Source organism: Atheta coriaria, unplaced genomic scaffold (genome assembly GCF_025399875.1).
Source record: "Atheta coriaria isolate IRGN ID8LTWV9N9 unplaced genomic scaffold, Caltech_Dcor_3.1 hic_scaffold_8_pilon, whole genome shotgun sequence".
Lineage (NCBI taxonomy): Eukaryota > Metazoa > Arthropoda > Insecta > Coleoptera > Staphylinidae > Dalotia > Dalotia coriaria.
The window spans coordinates 3,057,902-3,073,751 of NW_027045450.1; the positions used below are offsets into that span (position 1 = coordinate 3,057,902).

At 43.6% G+C, this 15,850-nt stretch overlaps 1 protein-coding gene across 9 annotated transcripts in view; it reads left to right on the plus strand.

Moving 5' to 3' along the window:
* The window catches only part of FoxP (forkhead box P), a 42,647-nt gene that overhangs the window by 9,869 nt on the left and 16,928 nt on the right, over window positions 1-15,850 (plus strand). For 6 of the 9 annotated variants that reach the window (XR_010549448.1, XM_065309275.1, XM_065309271.1 and 3 more), the window contains exons 2-3: window positions 6,867-6,980; window positions 15,299-15,418. Coding sequence is in view for 8 of the 9 variants with exons in the window: in XM_065309275.1 (XP_065165347.1) it covers window positions 6,867-6,980; window positions 15,299-15,418 (234 nt within the window). In the remaining variant the exon portion in view is untranslated. Of the gene's footprint in view, window positions 1-3,699; window positions 3,861-5,874; window positions 6,099-6,866; window positions 6,981-9,051; window positions 9,180-15,298; window positions 15,419-15,850 lie in introns of those variants that run through there. The other 3 variants (XM_065309274.1, XM_065309278.1, XM_065309277.1) reach the window with 3 other exon arrangements.

The following is a 15,850-nucleotide window of genomic DNA, read 5'->3' on the forward strand; positions in this document are numbered from 1 at the left end:
TTTTAATCGACGTCATAATATGAAACCACCAGACAGCCGCCCCTAGGAATCCCAAAAAAGTTATAAGGATGTATTTTTGTCAATGTTTAACTCAAAATTGAAGCGCAAGGAAAAACAACAAAGCAATAAAACGAAATCCGATGTTATTAGGACAGATATCCCGGGCCCCGAAGGAAAAGTTTGCAAAGTTTTTCTGCTTCCGTCATTACGCTAAACGTTTCCACGTCTCTGGCATGCTTCCATGCTCTTTGCTTTTCTGCTTCCGCCGACTTATTCGATATTGGGCCAAAACCGTGCAGGGATAAGATGTAAGATACACTGATATAGATGCAGCGCGTTTTAATTTCGATTGCGGCGCGGCTGGCATAAAATAAACTGTTATGTTTAATGTTTAAAAAACAATTTCCATTAAAATATCCGCGCAGACACGAGGGAGGCCTATCGTTCGCTCGCTTCAAGTTCTAATTAAACGTTATGGTCGTCGAAAATTATTGTGATAACTTTCTGGGCGCGCAGTCGACTCGGGGCATTAAAATTTACGAGCCGAATGTTTTGGTGCGTCGCTGCTTTAAGTATCCAGTGGGGTGGGTGATCTCTTTGGCTAATAGTCGACTCTCAAGTGACGTGGCATTAAATTCGCAAATTTCATTGTGTTTAATATAAAACACAAGCGAAGCGCCGAGTGGAGGTTAGGTTATGACCTAGTTTTTACGTTAGGCAACCCACGATGCATGCGTGTGCGTGTGTGTGTGTGTGTGGTTGATTAAGTTTATGCTTGTTGTATTTTTGCAAGATAAGTTTGGCTTTAAAATTAGGAATCACCTCGGGGAGCAATCTGGTCCTTCTTGGGTTGTGCCTTTGCAATCTTCGCGACACACTTGTTCGGGCGGCGGGAATGTTCGAACGGCGAACGGGTTATAGTTATCGCCACCCCAGGCCCCCCCATGAACGGCTAAATTACACGGGCGTGCATATTAAAAGACGCTCTCGACTGTTTGCCGGGTCGAAAGTTGCGCAGGCATTGTTTCCGTTTGCGCCCTCGCCTCGGCTGGTTACTTTGCTTACAAGCTTGTTTCTTGCGGGCGTCTTAAATGTATAATAGTGAAAGCAGAGACCCCAACTATCGGCATGTCGAACACCGTGAACGTATGTCGAGTGTGGAAAGCTCGCGGAAGCCGGAAAGCGGAAAGGTAGAGTGCCTTCGGTTACGATCAACGCGCACGGGGGAATTCCACGGCGAGTGTGTTTCCGTACTTTTCTACGTGCGTTGTTAAACTTGCCGCTTGCGAGACGAGCTCCAAGCAAACACACACATACATACATACAGGCATACACAACCCTCCGATTCGAGTTTAATTTGCTCGACAATTAATGTAAGAAACCGAAATTGAACTGAAATACCCAGCCAGCGCATGAATAATACACGGGGGCGGCTGCACAAACTTATTATTTAATTATTAGACAAAGGGGATGAAGTGGGTAGCTGTACTTGAACCGAAAACTTGTTTTGGCATTACACTTACAAACTATTCCACAAACAAGTTGGATACTTTGCAAAACTTGAGAAAAAAAACCGCGCAGGGTTGTGGTGGTGTGGAGGGTAGTTTGCTTGATCAATCAAGTTGACCAGCTCGTCGCCTGTCTGATCGCATGAATGCGCTCATCAGGACACTTTTTGATTTGCTGCCCGCCACCGCAAGAATCCCCAACCTGATCTGATTGCATATTCAGGATCGGTATTCATCGCGTGTGGCCGTGATTTTTGATTTCGCACATCGATATCATCCTTTTTCACTTTTTCGCGCACAAACTTCATCGCGAATCTTTTTATTCAAGCGGTGTCTTTGCACGTTTTATGCGAGAAAAGCTTTTCGCACTCGAGTGCGCGCGTCAGTGTCAAGGGTCTCGTAATACCGATATACCTACCCTTATAATAAGTTTGCACCTTTGGGGCGGCGGCGAAAAACCCAACACTAGGGGTGTGAAATACCGGTATTTTTACTCAAGTCAAAATATACATTTCAATCCTTCTTTACTCATTGTTTTCGCTAAATTTATTTCGTATTTTATCATAATAAAACGCGTTATTGCCCTAAACAGATATTCCGCGCAAATTATCACGATCCGTCAGCCGGCTTCCCCTTGGAAGCAAAGCGTGTAACATTAACTCGATTCTACCGCCGCCGCCGCCGCTTTACGATCCAGCACAATTCCGAAGCGTGAGGGCGGCGTGAGTGGCAAGTCACTCAAGTGTTTAGCTCCGTTTTGTGCGCGCACATGTACGATATGCGGCGGTGTGTCGCAATTAATTACACGCCATGAGCTGGTGCGGCAAACACCTTTATTATGTAATTTATTTACATTTGTTTACTGCTCGCCGCAGCGATCGTTAAATTGACTTCTCTCTTATTATCGCTTTGTTTGTTTGTTTATGCGCTCCGTCGTCGCTGTCGTTGTTGTTGTGTTGTCGCGCTGCTTCAGGTTGACATGCACTTGCATATTTGCCGGCAGGAATTTAACGTCGAATGTCGAATCAATTAATAACAACAAAAATATTGTGTTGAATGAGTTGGGTGATTTGATTCATAAAAAACGCACGCACTTATTGAATAAGATTACGCGTGGCCCGGTGACTAAGTACGCTGATTATGGCATTGTTTCTGCGCGCTTGTGTTTGTTGTTAAACATTTTAATCTCGGCGACGGCGTTTGGCATTTTTCATTTTGCGCGCTCCATTGTTTCCCATGCATTTGCATATCTTCAACTTTATTTACTATTGTTAATAAATAAACGGTATGTTTCCATTACGGACTTATTTTCGATGTTGGGCACCCACTAGACGCGAATTGGTTAGGTGAGCACCTTAAACCGCATTGGATTATGAATATATCGCATTTGGTTTTGCATTATGCGCGCTATTGTTTCGCCGCGTTTGAATATTCATCATTATTTACTATTGTCAATAAATAAACACGTTCTTGCATGCGTCCGCATGTGTGCATTAATTAAATATCGTGCGAATTTAAAATAGTTCAGGAATCAAAGCGCGAGTGACGTAATTGTTGGTAATTTAATCATATTTACTGCATGTGTGCATTTTGTTGACCGCTCGGCGCAATGTTTTTCTTTGCGGTTTTTAAGAATCGTTTGTTTATTTTTCTCGCTGCAGCACAAAGCGCAATTATCAACAAATGGTTATAAAAATGCGTGTTCTTTAAACACACACACTCGCTGCGTGCGACAATGATAAATTATTTCAATACAAATTTGTGCATTCCTCTCATCTGAAATATTTATTTGACTATTATTAGCCGCGTACGGACGCTCGCGTGCATTATGCAACAACGTGCAAACGGCGAATCTAAAAATACGAATAATATTTAATATAAACGCCAGATAAAATAAAAGAACGGATGTATAAACGTAAATATCCAACATTGAGCCACTCCTGTTTGGGCGAGTGATCAATGTGCAATTAAAACAAATAGTTTTATTGTTGATGATGCGGTCCTGTTGTAAGTTCGAGCACGTTGTCGCCGGCAGGTGTATGCTTCGTTCTCGGCGGCGCGCTCGGTTTGCTTTTGCATTTCTCTAAACTCTAAATATAACTAAGTAAACAACATCTCTCATACGGGCGAGGCGGGCAGACATGTAAACAGTAAACAACATTATGTGCGCGCTGCGAGCGCAAGCCTGCGTTCCATGCTCAGTATGTGCTCGTCGCCATGTGCCTGCACACGGTTTCCGCTCGCGATCGCCATTTTCGAATTTCCCGCCGAAATTACGTGCAACGTGTGGGTGTGTGTGAATGTGCAATCCAGTGTGGCAGAGTTTAAGGATATATTCTGTTTATGCATCAGGTAACAAAAGGGAATAAATATTTCTCGTAAATGTCCCCGGGCGACATTGATAGAAACAGCGAAATGTCATCGATGTCGCGCGCGCGTTTGTTTTGGGCTTAAATGTCACGCTAAATTACAAAACTTTTCCGGTTTTGTATCGGCGCCCGTTGTATGTGTCATCCGGATTCAATTCGGCGCGTACATATATTTTTACGAGCACGTGCACGGATGATGCGTAAGGGTTGTTAAAAAGTTTTCCGATCATCCCGGCGCAGTCAAACTTTGCCCTCGCGCTATTGATTGATACAAATCCAGAGCGATATTCGCGCAAAAATTCAAATTATTTGCTTTAATAATTCAACTAAATTAACGAGTTGTACGCTCCACGTGCGAAATTAACATTGCAAATGGCGACACACTTTGCATATCACGCATGGTTTTCCATTCAATGTGGAATTTTATGCAAAAACGAAGGAAATGAAATGCGTAAGGAACACTGAAACACGGACAAGATGCGTGCGTGTGTGTGTGGGTGAGTGTGGGTGAGTGTCTCCCCTTCGCACCCGGTCGGGCCAGAGTAAATAAACTTGCATCTGGCGATGTGTGGCCGTTGCACATTGGTCCTCGGGAAAAATTACGTCTACATGTTGGAAACGTGTGGTGTGTTTGTTCGGTCGAGCTCAAGCATAATGCGTGCGCTTGTGTGAACGGCAAACGTTCAGAAACGTTGTTTACAATTTGCCGTATGTTGTGTGTTTGCTTCTCAACTAGTCTTTTAGTATTTTAGTTGGAAATTGTTAAAATGAAAAATTCTGTTCGACGTTTTTAGGTTGGAGGGTCATCTTTTACCCTAAATTCCGCGCACCCCAATGAGCTAAACCCTTTTGTAACTTTTCACGCTGTTATTTTGATGCCCTAATCTCATTTGCATTTAAATATTACAAAATGTCAAAACGTCAATACCAATTGGACAAATATTCGTAAATGACTACTTCTTTGGCTCCCGAATGTTTACGTTTTGCATTTGTTATCAACTGCAGTGGGCCTTAAGACGTTGGGGGATGTTTGATCGTGATCTCTTTGTTACAAAGTTGAGTGAGTGCTTCAAGATTGCTCTCTTTTTTTGGTCAGGCGATTTTTTTGTTTGTTTGATCAAAGGGGAACAACCAGCGTCCTTTCTGCTGTCCACCACGGGACATACGACTAGATTAAACTTTGTTTGCCTAGTCCGCGGGCCCTTTGCCAATGTTTATCGAGGGTCCGGCCACTTTTCAAACTTCTTTCAAGCTTCTTATGACCTTGAGCTGCTTCTCCACTTGCCCATTTTGTGACCACAAAAGTTACAATTCATTGCCTGTGATTGCCTTGCGCTGCGAAAGAATGGTAGTGAAATGACACCCCTTGATGACGCTTGATGGGGAGGTTGTAATGAGATGCGGCCTGTGGCTTTGCGAAATAAATTAAACTCGCTTCGGTTGAATTTTACCAGATGAATGCACTCTCGGAGGGAAAAAAGTGCCGATAACGATAAACACGTCGGGCGTCCATCCCCTAATCCCGCCTAAATAAATACCACGAACGACGATACCCAAGAATAAATTGAGAATTCGGTTTGATCTTCGTCGAAAAGAATGCATGATAAAGCATCTGATTGAAGGCTGAATAGAAAATCGACGAGTGCAGCAGTTGCACTTTTTTTGTAAAACAACACACAACAAAGTATACAGTAGTTACTTGGTAGCTGGTGCATGCGCTGACGCTGCGGTTTTCTTGCGATTGCGAGCCGCTGAGACTTTTGAAATGAAAGCAGAAATTGTTTACGCGGGTTGCAGGTGTTCCCTGCGGATTTTTATCGACGGCACGTTTGTTTATTATCGTTCGCGCAATGTTTGCATCTCACGCGCGCCACCCAGGAACGCACTTAATCATATTCGCGATTCGCGGCTGGCCCGGTAGTTGTAATTACGCACATGCACACACAGCCTATGCATGACACAATGTGACACACGTCCACTATCTCGTTCGCGCGTCTCCGCGCCATTAGTTAGTGAGTAGACATCAGCGCGTAAACATCTCGGAAATAAATAACTAGAGTGTGTGAAAGTGTCGTGTGCGTATGTGTGTGTGGGCCAAGCAGCCGGAAACACAAATCGTTTCATTCATTAATTGACGCAACAGTGTGATAATGTATTGTTTGTCGTGGGATTAATTTCCATCGTGGATATCAGGGTTGTATTGGACGAGGCATGTCAAAGGGTAATACTAACCTAGTTTGTGGTTTTTTTCTCTTCGTAGACATTTTTCATTCGCGTTCCGCTTTTTTGAATTATATATGAATGTGGGTTGCTGATTCGTAGATTACCAAAGGTTACCGCATACGAAATTATAATATCTTTTTCAACTAAACGCAATGTCCCGAATAAATTTCCACCCTGCGCCACTGCCGCCACCAACATTATAAAATATAAACCGTAAGTTTGTGGGTGCGGTTGAAGCGCGGCGGTGGCGGGCGACGCTTTATTTTTCTCGCATTCGTGCGCAGCTGAATTGTTTTGCTCCTCTTCGTTTTTCGCACCATAAAGCGTCGCTTCATCAAATAAACTGCACGCCTGTGCAAATTTTCTTCGTTTTGACTTCGTTAAATATTCCCGCGGATCGCCCTTGATGAATGACTTTGCCTTTGCTGTGCCTTTTTTCCGCCCTTTCCCGACGACGAGTCAAGATCACCACCACCACCACGACTGAGGAAGTTCTTATTTTTATTTTACTTTCCGCTTTACTTCTCGCGTCCTATTCTTTTATTTCGTACCCCTCCGCCACTACCACTTGTTTTATTATTTCTTCTTGACTTCTTTCGTTTCATTCCGGGTTTTTCTGTTTTGAGTTTTCTTTCTTTATGCAAGAAAAGAAAAAGTTTGGATGGTGTCAGCTTGGTGGATGCGAATAAATTAATCAGCGCGCGTTCGATTCATTAGGGTGTTTTTCCTGTGATGGGGGAAGCTAATGAATAGTTTGCTGTTTCAGGGCCACTTAGGAGGCAACCCTTTCGACAGCGACGGCGTCGGCTGGACCAAGAATCACTATTCTCCGGCGACGACACCTTGGCCCCACCACGCTCTTCGACAATCTAGATACAGTGTAAGTGTATTGCAACATGTTATGTCGGCGCACACGTTATTATCACTATTATTATATAAACATCCTTATGCGTTCAAATTAACCAGAATTATCTCCGTCTTGGATAAGCCTGTGTTATTGCACTTTTTACTTTGGCGCTCTGTTTGTGTTTGGGCTCTGCGCTTTTGCAAAGTCACGTCCCGTGTAAACATCTCACCCCGGCAATGGAAATAAAGAAATATACTATAAAAGTAAAAGTAAATAAGCATAAAGTTTGTAGGTGAAGAAGCGCTAAGAATATGTATTAGACGAATGACGAATATAAAGCAGCATTATTGCATCGCGCGTGTGCTGGGGCGAATTTTCAATCGATGCCTCCTGCCTTTTCTCATTTTAAATCCGCAGCACAAACAATGCCTGACGTTCGAGCATTAAGCAGAACTTTGTCGCGCGCGCCAAACTTCATCATGTGCACACCCGTCACCCCCGCGTGTTTTATTACAGCCGCGTTCTTTGAGTTTGGTCCGTTTTCTGGGGCGGCGCACCCCTTGCCGGCTTAGGAATGAGTACCTACGATACTATTATGATGTAAACAACAAACAAAACGACCCTTGGAACTTGCGATGAGTGACGTGAGGGTAGTCTTTTTTCTTTGAAGAGGATCATAAGCGTCATGGAAAACACACGTGGGATTTCTCGAAATGTGTCATCATTTGGCGCCAGGGTCGTGGATATCTATGAAAAGTATCTAATATTGGTATTATTGATAACGTGTTTTACGCTGTTTTGTTTGCTGATGTCGATAATAAAATGTAGTATCTTGTATCTACTATATTGTTGTTTATTTTGCAAATTTAACAAAATCGAAAGTTACTAGATCATCGTTATCTATACGATTGATTCAGACGAGAAAATATAAAAACATTTAGCGCCTCCACCAAAATTTTGGAGAATTTTTAATTTTCGGACTTTACACTGCCAGAAAACAAACGCTCTTGTAATGTTATTGTTATCATCTCTAGTTATTTGACTATCTCACGTTTGTGGGCTTGACAGTATGCGTGTTTGCCTCACACTTCACTCTTGATAAGGTCGCCAGCAAGATTTCGAAGGATGGTTTCCACCACATGTGCGAGCCCACTCCGATTGCCACAATTGCGTTGTAACAAACATTTCGTAAACAACGCCTTAGAACAAATAAATAAAACGAGCAAACATTTTTTTATCTATATTTGTTCAAAAATAAAACCGACATGCGTTCCGCTCCATGTGTGTGTGTGCGCGCTTCAACTCACAATAACCGACATTATCTTTCCGAGGTTCCGAACAAAAATAGAAAATAGAGCGGAATCGACACATGACGCACTCTAGAGAAACAAATCTTTAAAGTAGTGATAGATTTGGTGATGAAAAATTGATATTATTTGTGACAATGTATCTATCCGCTGGATTTGATTAGACAATTGTTGTTTTTCAACGACATAAAAAACTCAATGCTCAGTACTAAAGTAAAGTCTACTCAATGTTGATTTATTTATTTGGTAATAGATAAAACTATCTATGTTTGTTGATCATGTTACGCACACGTGCGTGTGTGTTCACTGTTCACCGATTGATGATTTGTTATCAGACAATCGAAAATTTCGCCTCTCTAGAAGTCGTCGCAATGCACAATATGCAATTTACACAAATATTATTTTATTATTTTTTCGCGCGCTGCGCGCCTTGCAAGCGTGTTTATCTGTTTACTCTTTATGCGAGCGAAACGAAAAACAACAATAATAACACACACACATACACGCACGCATTCATACTCGTCGCCTGCTTGTTCGTTCGAAGCTATTGCATTTATTTATTTACTCGTTCGCTCGCCGCATATTGTTTTTTGTTTAGCTGCTTTTTGCGCAAACAAAGTGCGCTTGCGCCGGGTAGAAAAATGTTTGCGCGTTGCGCAACTGTAAATAAAAATAAATATAACAAATAGACGCGTTGTGCTCGTGTGTGTGTGTGTGTCGGAGCGAAAACAATGCACGCGCTCGATTATCATCCTCGTTGACTATTACGTGTTAGTCGCCGCTCGCGTGCCGCGTGCGCATCTAAATTATTAGAAAACTGACACTAAAGTTACACAAAATTACTCGGCTGGTGTGTGTTTCTGTGTGTGTGTGTGCATCATTCCGGAACCACGTGTGGATGAAACTTCGAATGCGATTCCGACAAGTAAGGCGATTCAATTTTTGTCGAGTTGAGAAAAAATCGTAACCTTCCAATACAGTCTAATTCAGTCATCGCAGAGTAAACAAATGACGTAAATTTATAATAAACAAATAAACACACGCTCGGAGATAAAAGATGTTTATTATTCTCGCGCGTAACCGGCGCGTCCGTCTTTGTCGCGCTCGATTTGTGCGAAACATAGTTTTTAACGCACATCGCGTTTAATTTATGCGCGATCATACAGGGCCGCATTAAATAAATTTCAAATCAATACCAATTAGAATTATGAATTAAAAAAAAGTTGTTGGTTGAATAGTGATGGTAAATATAGTGATAAATTGAGTAATTTAATTTTTGTGCGCAAGTCCAACCCTGGCCTGTATACGCAAATAATTTTGCAACATAGTGTAACGCTATTTGCATGTCGGGACAATTATTATAATTCGACTAGCGCTGACTAGCCGCAGTAGAATAAAAAACACAAACTTTATCGCGGCACTGATTGTTTAAACACTGAACTTTAGCGTTTTAAAGCGTTGAAGCGGTTTGATAATGCATGACGCTGTCGCGCTGGGCTTCCTCGAGTTTCAACGTTTGTCGAGAGGAGCGCGTTTCGTGGAAATATCAACAAATAACAAACATTTGTGTTTGGTTCATGTTTATCCGAATCAAAGTGCGAGAGCGAGTGTCCCGGGCGGTGGTTTTTGTCTCGCCGCTAACCATGTTTAACCAATGATGATGAGGACAAACAGAAACAACACTTTTTGTTTGCTCGGCCGCCATCTTGTCGACGGTGCTAATTCGTCGGAGAAACTTGTGTCGAGATGGGGAATGAACAAATATCAACAAAACAATTCCAGTTTTAGGAAGGAACTGGTGTGAAAATGAAAAAGTCTGCGTCATTGTCGATTGAATTCTAACAAAGACAATTATCGATTAGAGTTAATTTTCGAAATAATGAAGACCGGCTGCACACTTGCACTCTGGAGAGTTTTTAATTATCACTTTTAAATCCTCTTTAAAAATCGTCAAGATGCTGGCCTAAGTTCAGGGCACAGAAAAGGAAGGAAGCTATCGGCGAGTGGAAAAAAAGCCACCGGTTATATTTTCCCTCCACCCTCACACCCTCAGATGTCGTCGTTGGCGACTGTTTCGTTATACCTTTCCGGGTGTTCTGCTCTTTCTCTCCTCGCGCTTTAAATTGATCATCTGATTGCGATTTTACGGGTCACCGACGACTTTTGTGTGTTGGTCGTATTTATCGAAATGAAAGACTTTATTCCACTCGCACAATATCCAATCAAAAATTTATTATTGAAATACCGAAAGTAATTATCTGGAGAAACACAGGGTGGTCATCTCCAGACGGTCTGTTTTATTGTGTTTTCAAGCGGGCGCGCTGGGAAAGGAAAACAAGAAACGCATAAAAATTAACGATCGTTCAATAAGAGAATATTACGTCGTGCGAGTGTTTTTTACGACTTGCTGTGTTTGGGTTTTGCATGTACTTGATACACTCACTGACGATTGGAAAAATCGCTGCCACACGCGAATGTTTAGATTTTCAAATTTGTGAATGTATGTGGCGCCGGTTTTTATTACTTTTCTCAAATAAAATTAAATTAAAGAGGTGGCGCGGTGTGATGGCAGCGATAATATTCCGTTTAAGAACCGGTGCGGTGGTTGCAGGTTAGGGGTTGGTTGATGATGCAGTTAGTTTCGCACGAATCCGCTTATTTATTTTTCTGCTGGTGTGTGCTTTATGCAAATGCGTTCCGGCGGGCCCCGTCGTAAGTGATATCACTTATGAGTACTTAACCGTACGCCACGCCGCCAGCCGCCATATTTGTTAAATGGCATTCCCGCTTGTTTGTCCAAAGAACGGCCTAGTTGTCTGTTTGCATCTCCGCCGCGTTGCTTTGCTTTTTCCGTAATGTGAGCACAAACACATGCCGCGCAGGCGGTTACCTCGGGTAAATAAAAATAAATATATTCCGCATCGCGCTTCCCATTTAGCGCGCTGCCTCTGCTGCTCGTGCTTTGTGATGTTTATATGGTGTGTGCCGCGCACCAGCGATGATGGGTTTGTTTACCGTGCTTAATGCATCTCAAGATGACTGGCTGCATTTCGGTTATCCTTCTCTCAGCGCCTCTCGCAGTGCGTAAACAACGATGATTGTACACTTTCTATCAAGGGTGTTTTCGTGCGCTGTGGCCGGTGCTTTTTTCGAAAAACATCCTCCGGAGGCGCAAGCGCGCGCGTGTCTGATAAATAACATATTGAGGATGCTGCTATTTCAAAACATCAACACGCCAAGCTGAAAAAATTGTTTTCCTCGTAGTTTTTTCCTTCTTTAATGCAATTTTGGTGGAGGCGCCGGGAAAGTGCGCAAGTTGCAAACTTTGCTCGTTAAAGCAGTAATGCACATCGGAAATATCGGCATTGCAGTTTTAGTAATTTGTCGGCTATCGATACATTTTGTAAGTGCAGAATGCGAGTTAATATTGCAGAAAATTCGACTTTTCATGGCAATCCAACAATCGTTAGCTGCTCGATTGGGTTTCCTTTGCATGTACATTACCATTTGTAATTATTGAACGGTCGTTAACAAGTTACAAAGAGTCGTAGTAGTTTTTCTCGAATTCGCTGTTTTTAGAGGGTGAATTAATGCAAAAATATACGAGTTGTAGCGACGACCTAGTGAATTATTCTGTTATTAGCGTGAGCGAGGAGGCCTCCACGAAAGTCGAACGCTATGTGATGTGGTGGCATCCAGGCGAGTTTCGCAGGCCTGACCGCTGCAGGACAGCGTAGGCGTGGTGGAAGATTGCGCAGCCGCCACCTGGTTGGCACGAGGAGTTCGCGAACCGCCCAATCGCCGGCAGGCGCGGATCCGCGAACCTCGCTCGACGCTCGCGCCGCGCGCCGCGCAACACACAAACATCCTGGCGCACAAAACGTTGGCGAAACAACAAAAATAAAAGAGGCGCCGCGCCCGCCGCCCCACCAGCCCACCATATAACGGCAGCAGCATGGCTATATACAACAGAAAGCCGCATCTTTTCCGGCTCGGGGCCTCGCCCAGCCGCGGCTCAGCGCGCCCGGGCTAGGCCAATACACCGCCGACTCCGCCGCCGCCGATGTACACGTACTTTATTGCAAAATAGACAAATAAAGTTTTGCCGCGTCGCAGTCTCGTTTATGTACTAGCAAACTACATAAATGGAACCGCGCCCGGCTGCAGTCGCTGCATATTTGTAATCCAGGGGGTGGCAGGCCGCCCCGTCGCGCGACCAATGGCAAACTTGGAGCCATATGTCTCGAGCGCGCGCCTGGCCAAAACAATCAAACTTCCATCGTAACTTCCGGTTCGTGTGCCGGAAAGAATTGCGCTTCTTTGCATCTTTTCACCCCTAGCACCTACCTCTCGAGTGCTGTGTTTACGCAAATCCGGGATATGCGAAATGGCGAGGAAAATTTGCAACGAAAATTGCATAACAAAACGCTTCCGATAAAATTAGATTTAACCTCAACACGCGTTTTTTTTTCTCTGGGCTTCTATAGCTTCATTTGGAATCAGTGTCAATCGCACATTTCTTGCATGCTAATTCCTCCACTTCCTGTTTTCGCGCCTTCTGATTGGGAAGAATCGGCATAGCGGTCGATACTTGCACGTTTTTGTTCCGCCACCCCCGGCGCAAGCTTTTTTTTTACCTTGTCTTGAGTTTGTCTTATCAGCAGAAACGTACCTGCTATAAATACTTGTAGAGATCCACCAGGGAGAGAAACAGGTTCAATCCTGTAATTGCAAAAATTTATATAAATTATTCACATGCTTTTAACAACAATTAATTTTGTTTCGAATATTTGGCAACCAGTCAAGTTCTTGTACATTAAAAAACAAGGTCACATGAATAATAAATCAGGCCGTGGTTGATGTTACCCCAAAGATTTACCAAACAGTGAAAGTCATTAAACAAGCAATTCCTTAAAAAAATAACTTCCTTATAAATATTCAAAACCCGGATGGCGAGATTGCGGGCGGTCCATGGGGACGGTGCATTTTTCTATCCTTTTTCTTACAACCCTCTTACAAACCACCAAAGCACGTAGTAATTGCAAGAGGTGTGCGCGCCGCGGAAATAAAAATCAAATTATCGCGGACGTCCTGTATCGTTGTGCTCACGCGGAGAGGCACGGGGGGCTAAAGCTAAATTAGGGGATGATGGTATGATTATGACATTTTTTATAGGAAAATAACGCGCGCCGCCCATTTTTAAAAATATTGCCTACGTGATGCGAATTTATAATGAAATTTATATTGTGTGCCAACTTTAAGGGGATGCAAGAGCGCCCCCGTAAGAAATCGTTGCTTCCGCTTCGTTTACGCACGCCATTTAAACTTGCGAAAACGTGCTTCGTTTCGGAAAGACAAAAAATACATCGAAATTTATCGCGAAATATTGATAAAGTTTTGTGTTTCGTTAATCCGCACATCTTGGCGATCATTTCAAGCCAAGATGGTGTTACCCCTTTTCTTGGTGCGTTATGATTTGGTTATTACGTCAAGCTGACGACACGTTGAGTGATTTACGCGCCCGCGACGTTAATACTCGTACAACCGCCGAAACATGCTGATGCGGCGGAGGATGTAAAAGACGAGCCAAAGCGAGAAATCATTGCCTAGTCAAACATACAAGAAGCAAATCTTGGGGCGGATGGGTCTTGGTGGGTGGCGAAATGAATAACATGAATATCGTTCCTCGTATAGGGGTGGCTGTGCGCGCGTGATTCCAACGCGGAATGACGCTGCAAGCCGACGCAAGTCGTAAACAACGTGACAATACAACACGGCCCCTCGATTATTTTCCTAAAATAAAAAATGCCTTCCAGCCCCCAACGTAGTGTCCAGCAAAATGGGTGCATTTGATTAGGACTATTTCTATTTCTGCGAGCGCTGCTTTTCTATTGTAGTCTCACCCCCCTGGAAAGCCATTACGTCCATCCTTGCCCGTAGTAATTGTAAATAACCTTCCACACTCCATCACTATCTCCACACACCCAAGTGGCTAAAACTAAAAAGTGAACAGGCCGTCTCCCAGTAGTGGTATTTTATTGCGGATCGTGTGAATGATCAAATGACCAAAAGCGAAAAGTTCGATAATCAACTCCAAGCGTCCACCGTCCTGTGGTTGACTTGGACTTTGGATATGTGCTGATGCTGATGTGCTGCCCGCACCACTATTGTAGTTTTGAGAAATGAGGGTGCTTTGCTGCAGCCCACACTCGAGGGGTTGTATCACGGTGTTCGGGACGCGCACCTTTTCGCGTTATTTATCTCCGCGATCGTCTCTTTGTCCTTCTGGTGACCGCAGGCGGATCCCGACTTGGCTCTGGACTTGTGTGTTATTAACAACCGCATCGATTCAAAGGATGTCAGAGGGATGTACGACAAACAGCTAATACAAAGTACTGAACGTTTCCAAGTATTTAACAGGTCGAGTCTGGAAAATCCAGATTATCCTCTAAAAGGAATAAATGACCATCAGTGTGTTATCTATCCTGCTTGTGCCATGCTTATTTTAACAAGTTCTTTATCCCTCTGCATCGATTTGTCTGGATATGGTCCAAGGAGAAATCCTGGCTATCAATAATTTGTCTAGGGTGTTGGATTGTTAATAATAAAATAAGGATTTTCTGCGTTTAGCGCTGCATTTTTTTGCCGCTGAGTTCTTATCGTTTCGTTTATTCCGCTGTGGCGCGGTGTCTGTATAAATGACCATATCTGACCGCCGTAAAAAAGCGCATTAGGCTAAGGACCGCCCCGAGTTTAGGGAGTTTATCCCGGACGGCGCGGACGAGTGTCCGGAGAGCGATAAAATCATGCGAGGTATATTCTTCCTAAACAGCGCGTTGGGATTTCGGAGATATGCGAAAATACTCCGAAACGCGTGTTTTATCAAGGGCTGTAAAATAAAATTAGCTATATCGCCGTGGACCACGACCAGGACCACTCATCCCCTAGGGAAAACATTACATTAGCTTTTAAAAATTAATTTACCCTCCGCACTCCTCTCATTCACACCAAATTTAAACCGTTTTTTTTTTCTTCCTGTTTTAGGATGATGGCATTATGGACCAGGACGTAGATGGTGATGGTGCCATCAACTTGTCCACGTCACAACGACCATCCGCAGCCACGACGCCCAACGATGGCATCCAACCCGAAGACGTCGAACAAGTCAGTAACACACAGAAATATCTCATGTATCTTTGGGGCGATTTGCAATAATTGATTCGCGCGCAGCCGGAAGTTCTAGTGTCCCTTCTAATCAAGGGCGAGACCATCCCTCATCGCTGAAACGCGGCGCTTGCTAATGCATTCGGATTTTTCATCTTAATTGAAAGAGTTTCTCTCCAGCTGTCTCCAATATAAAGTGAGACACTTTTTGTGTTTAGATGCGGTGGTCCCTCCCCCGCGCCGAAATGTATGCGTGTTATTCCAGTTTACTTTTTCGTTTCTTCCCCTCCGTGCAACCCAGCATCGCAGGGATGAATTGAAAGACGCCGAAACGAAGCAATTGCGAACTATAATTTAACTCCTGCGTTGGGCGCGCGCGGCATTGCGTTTCCGGTTGATAGATGCGTTCGATAAAGTTTTTCCCAGCTCCCG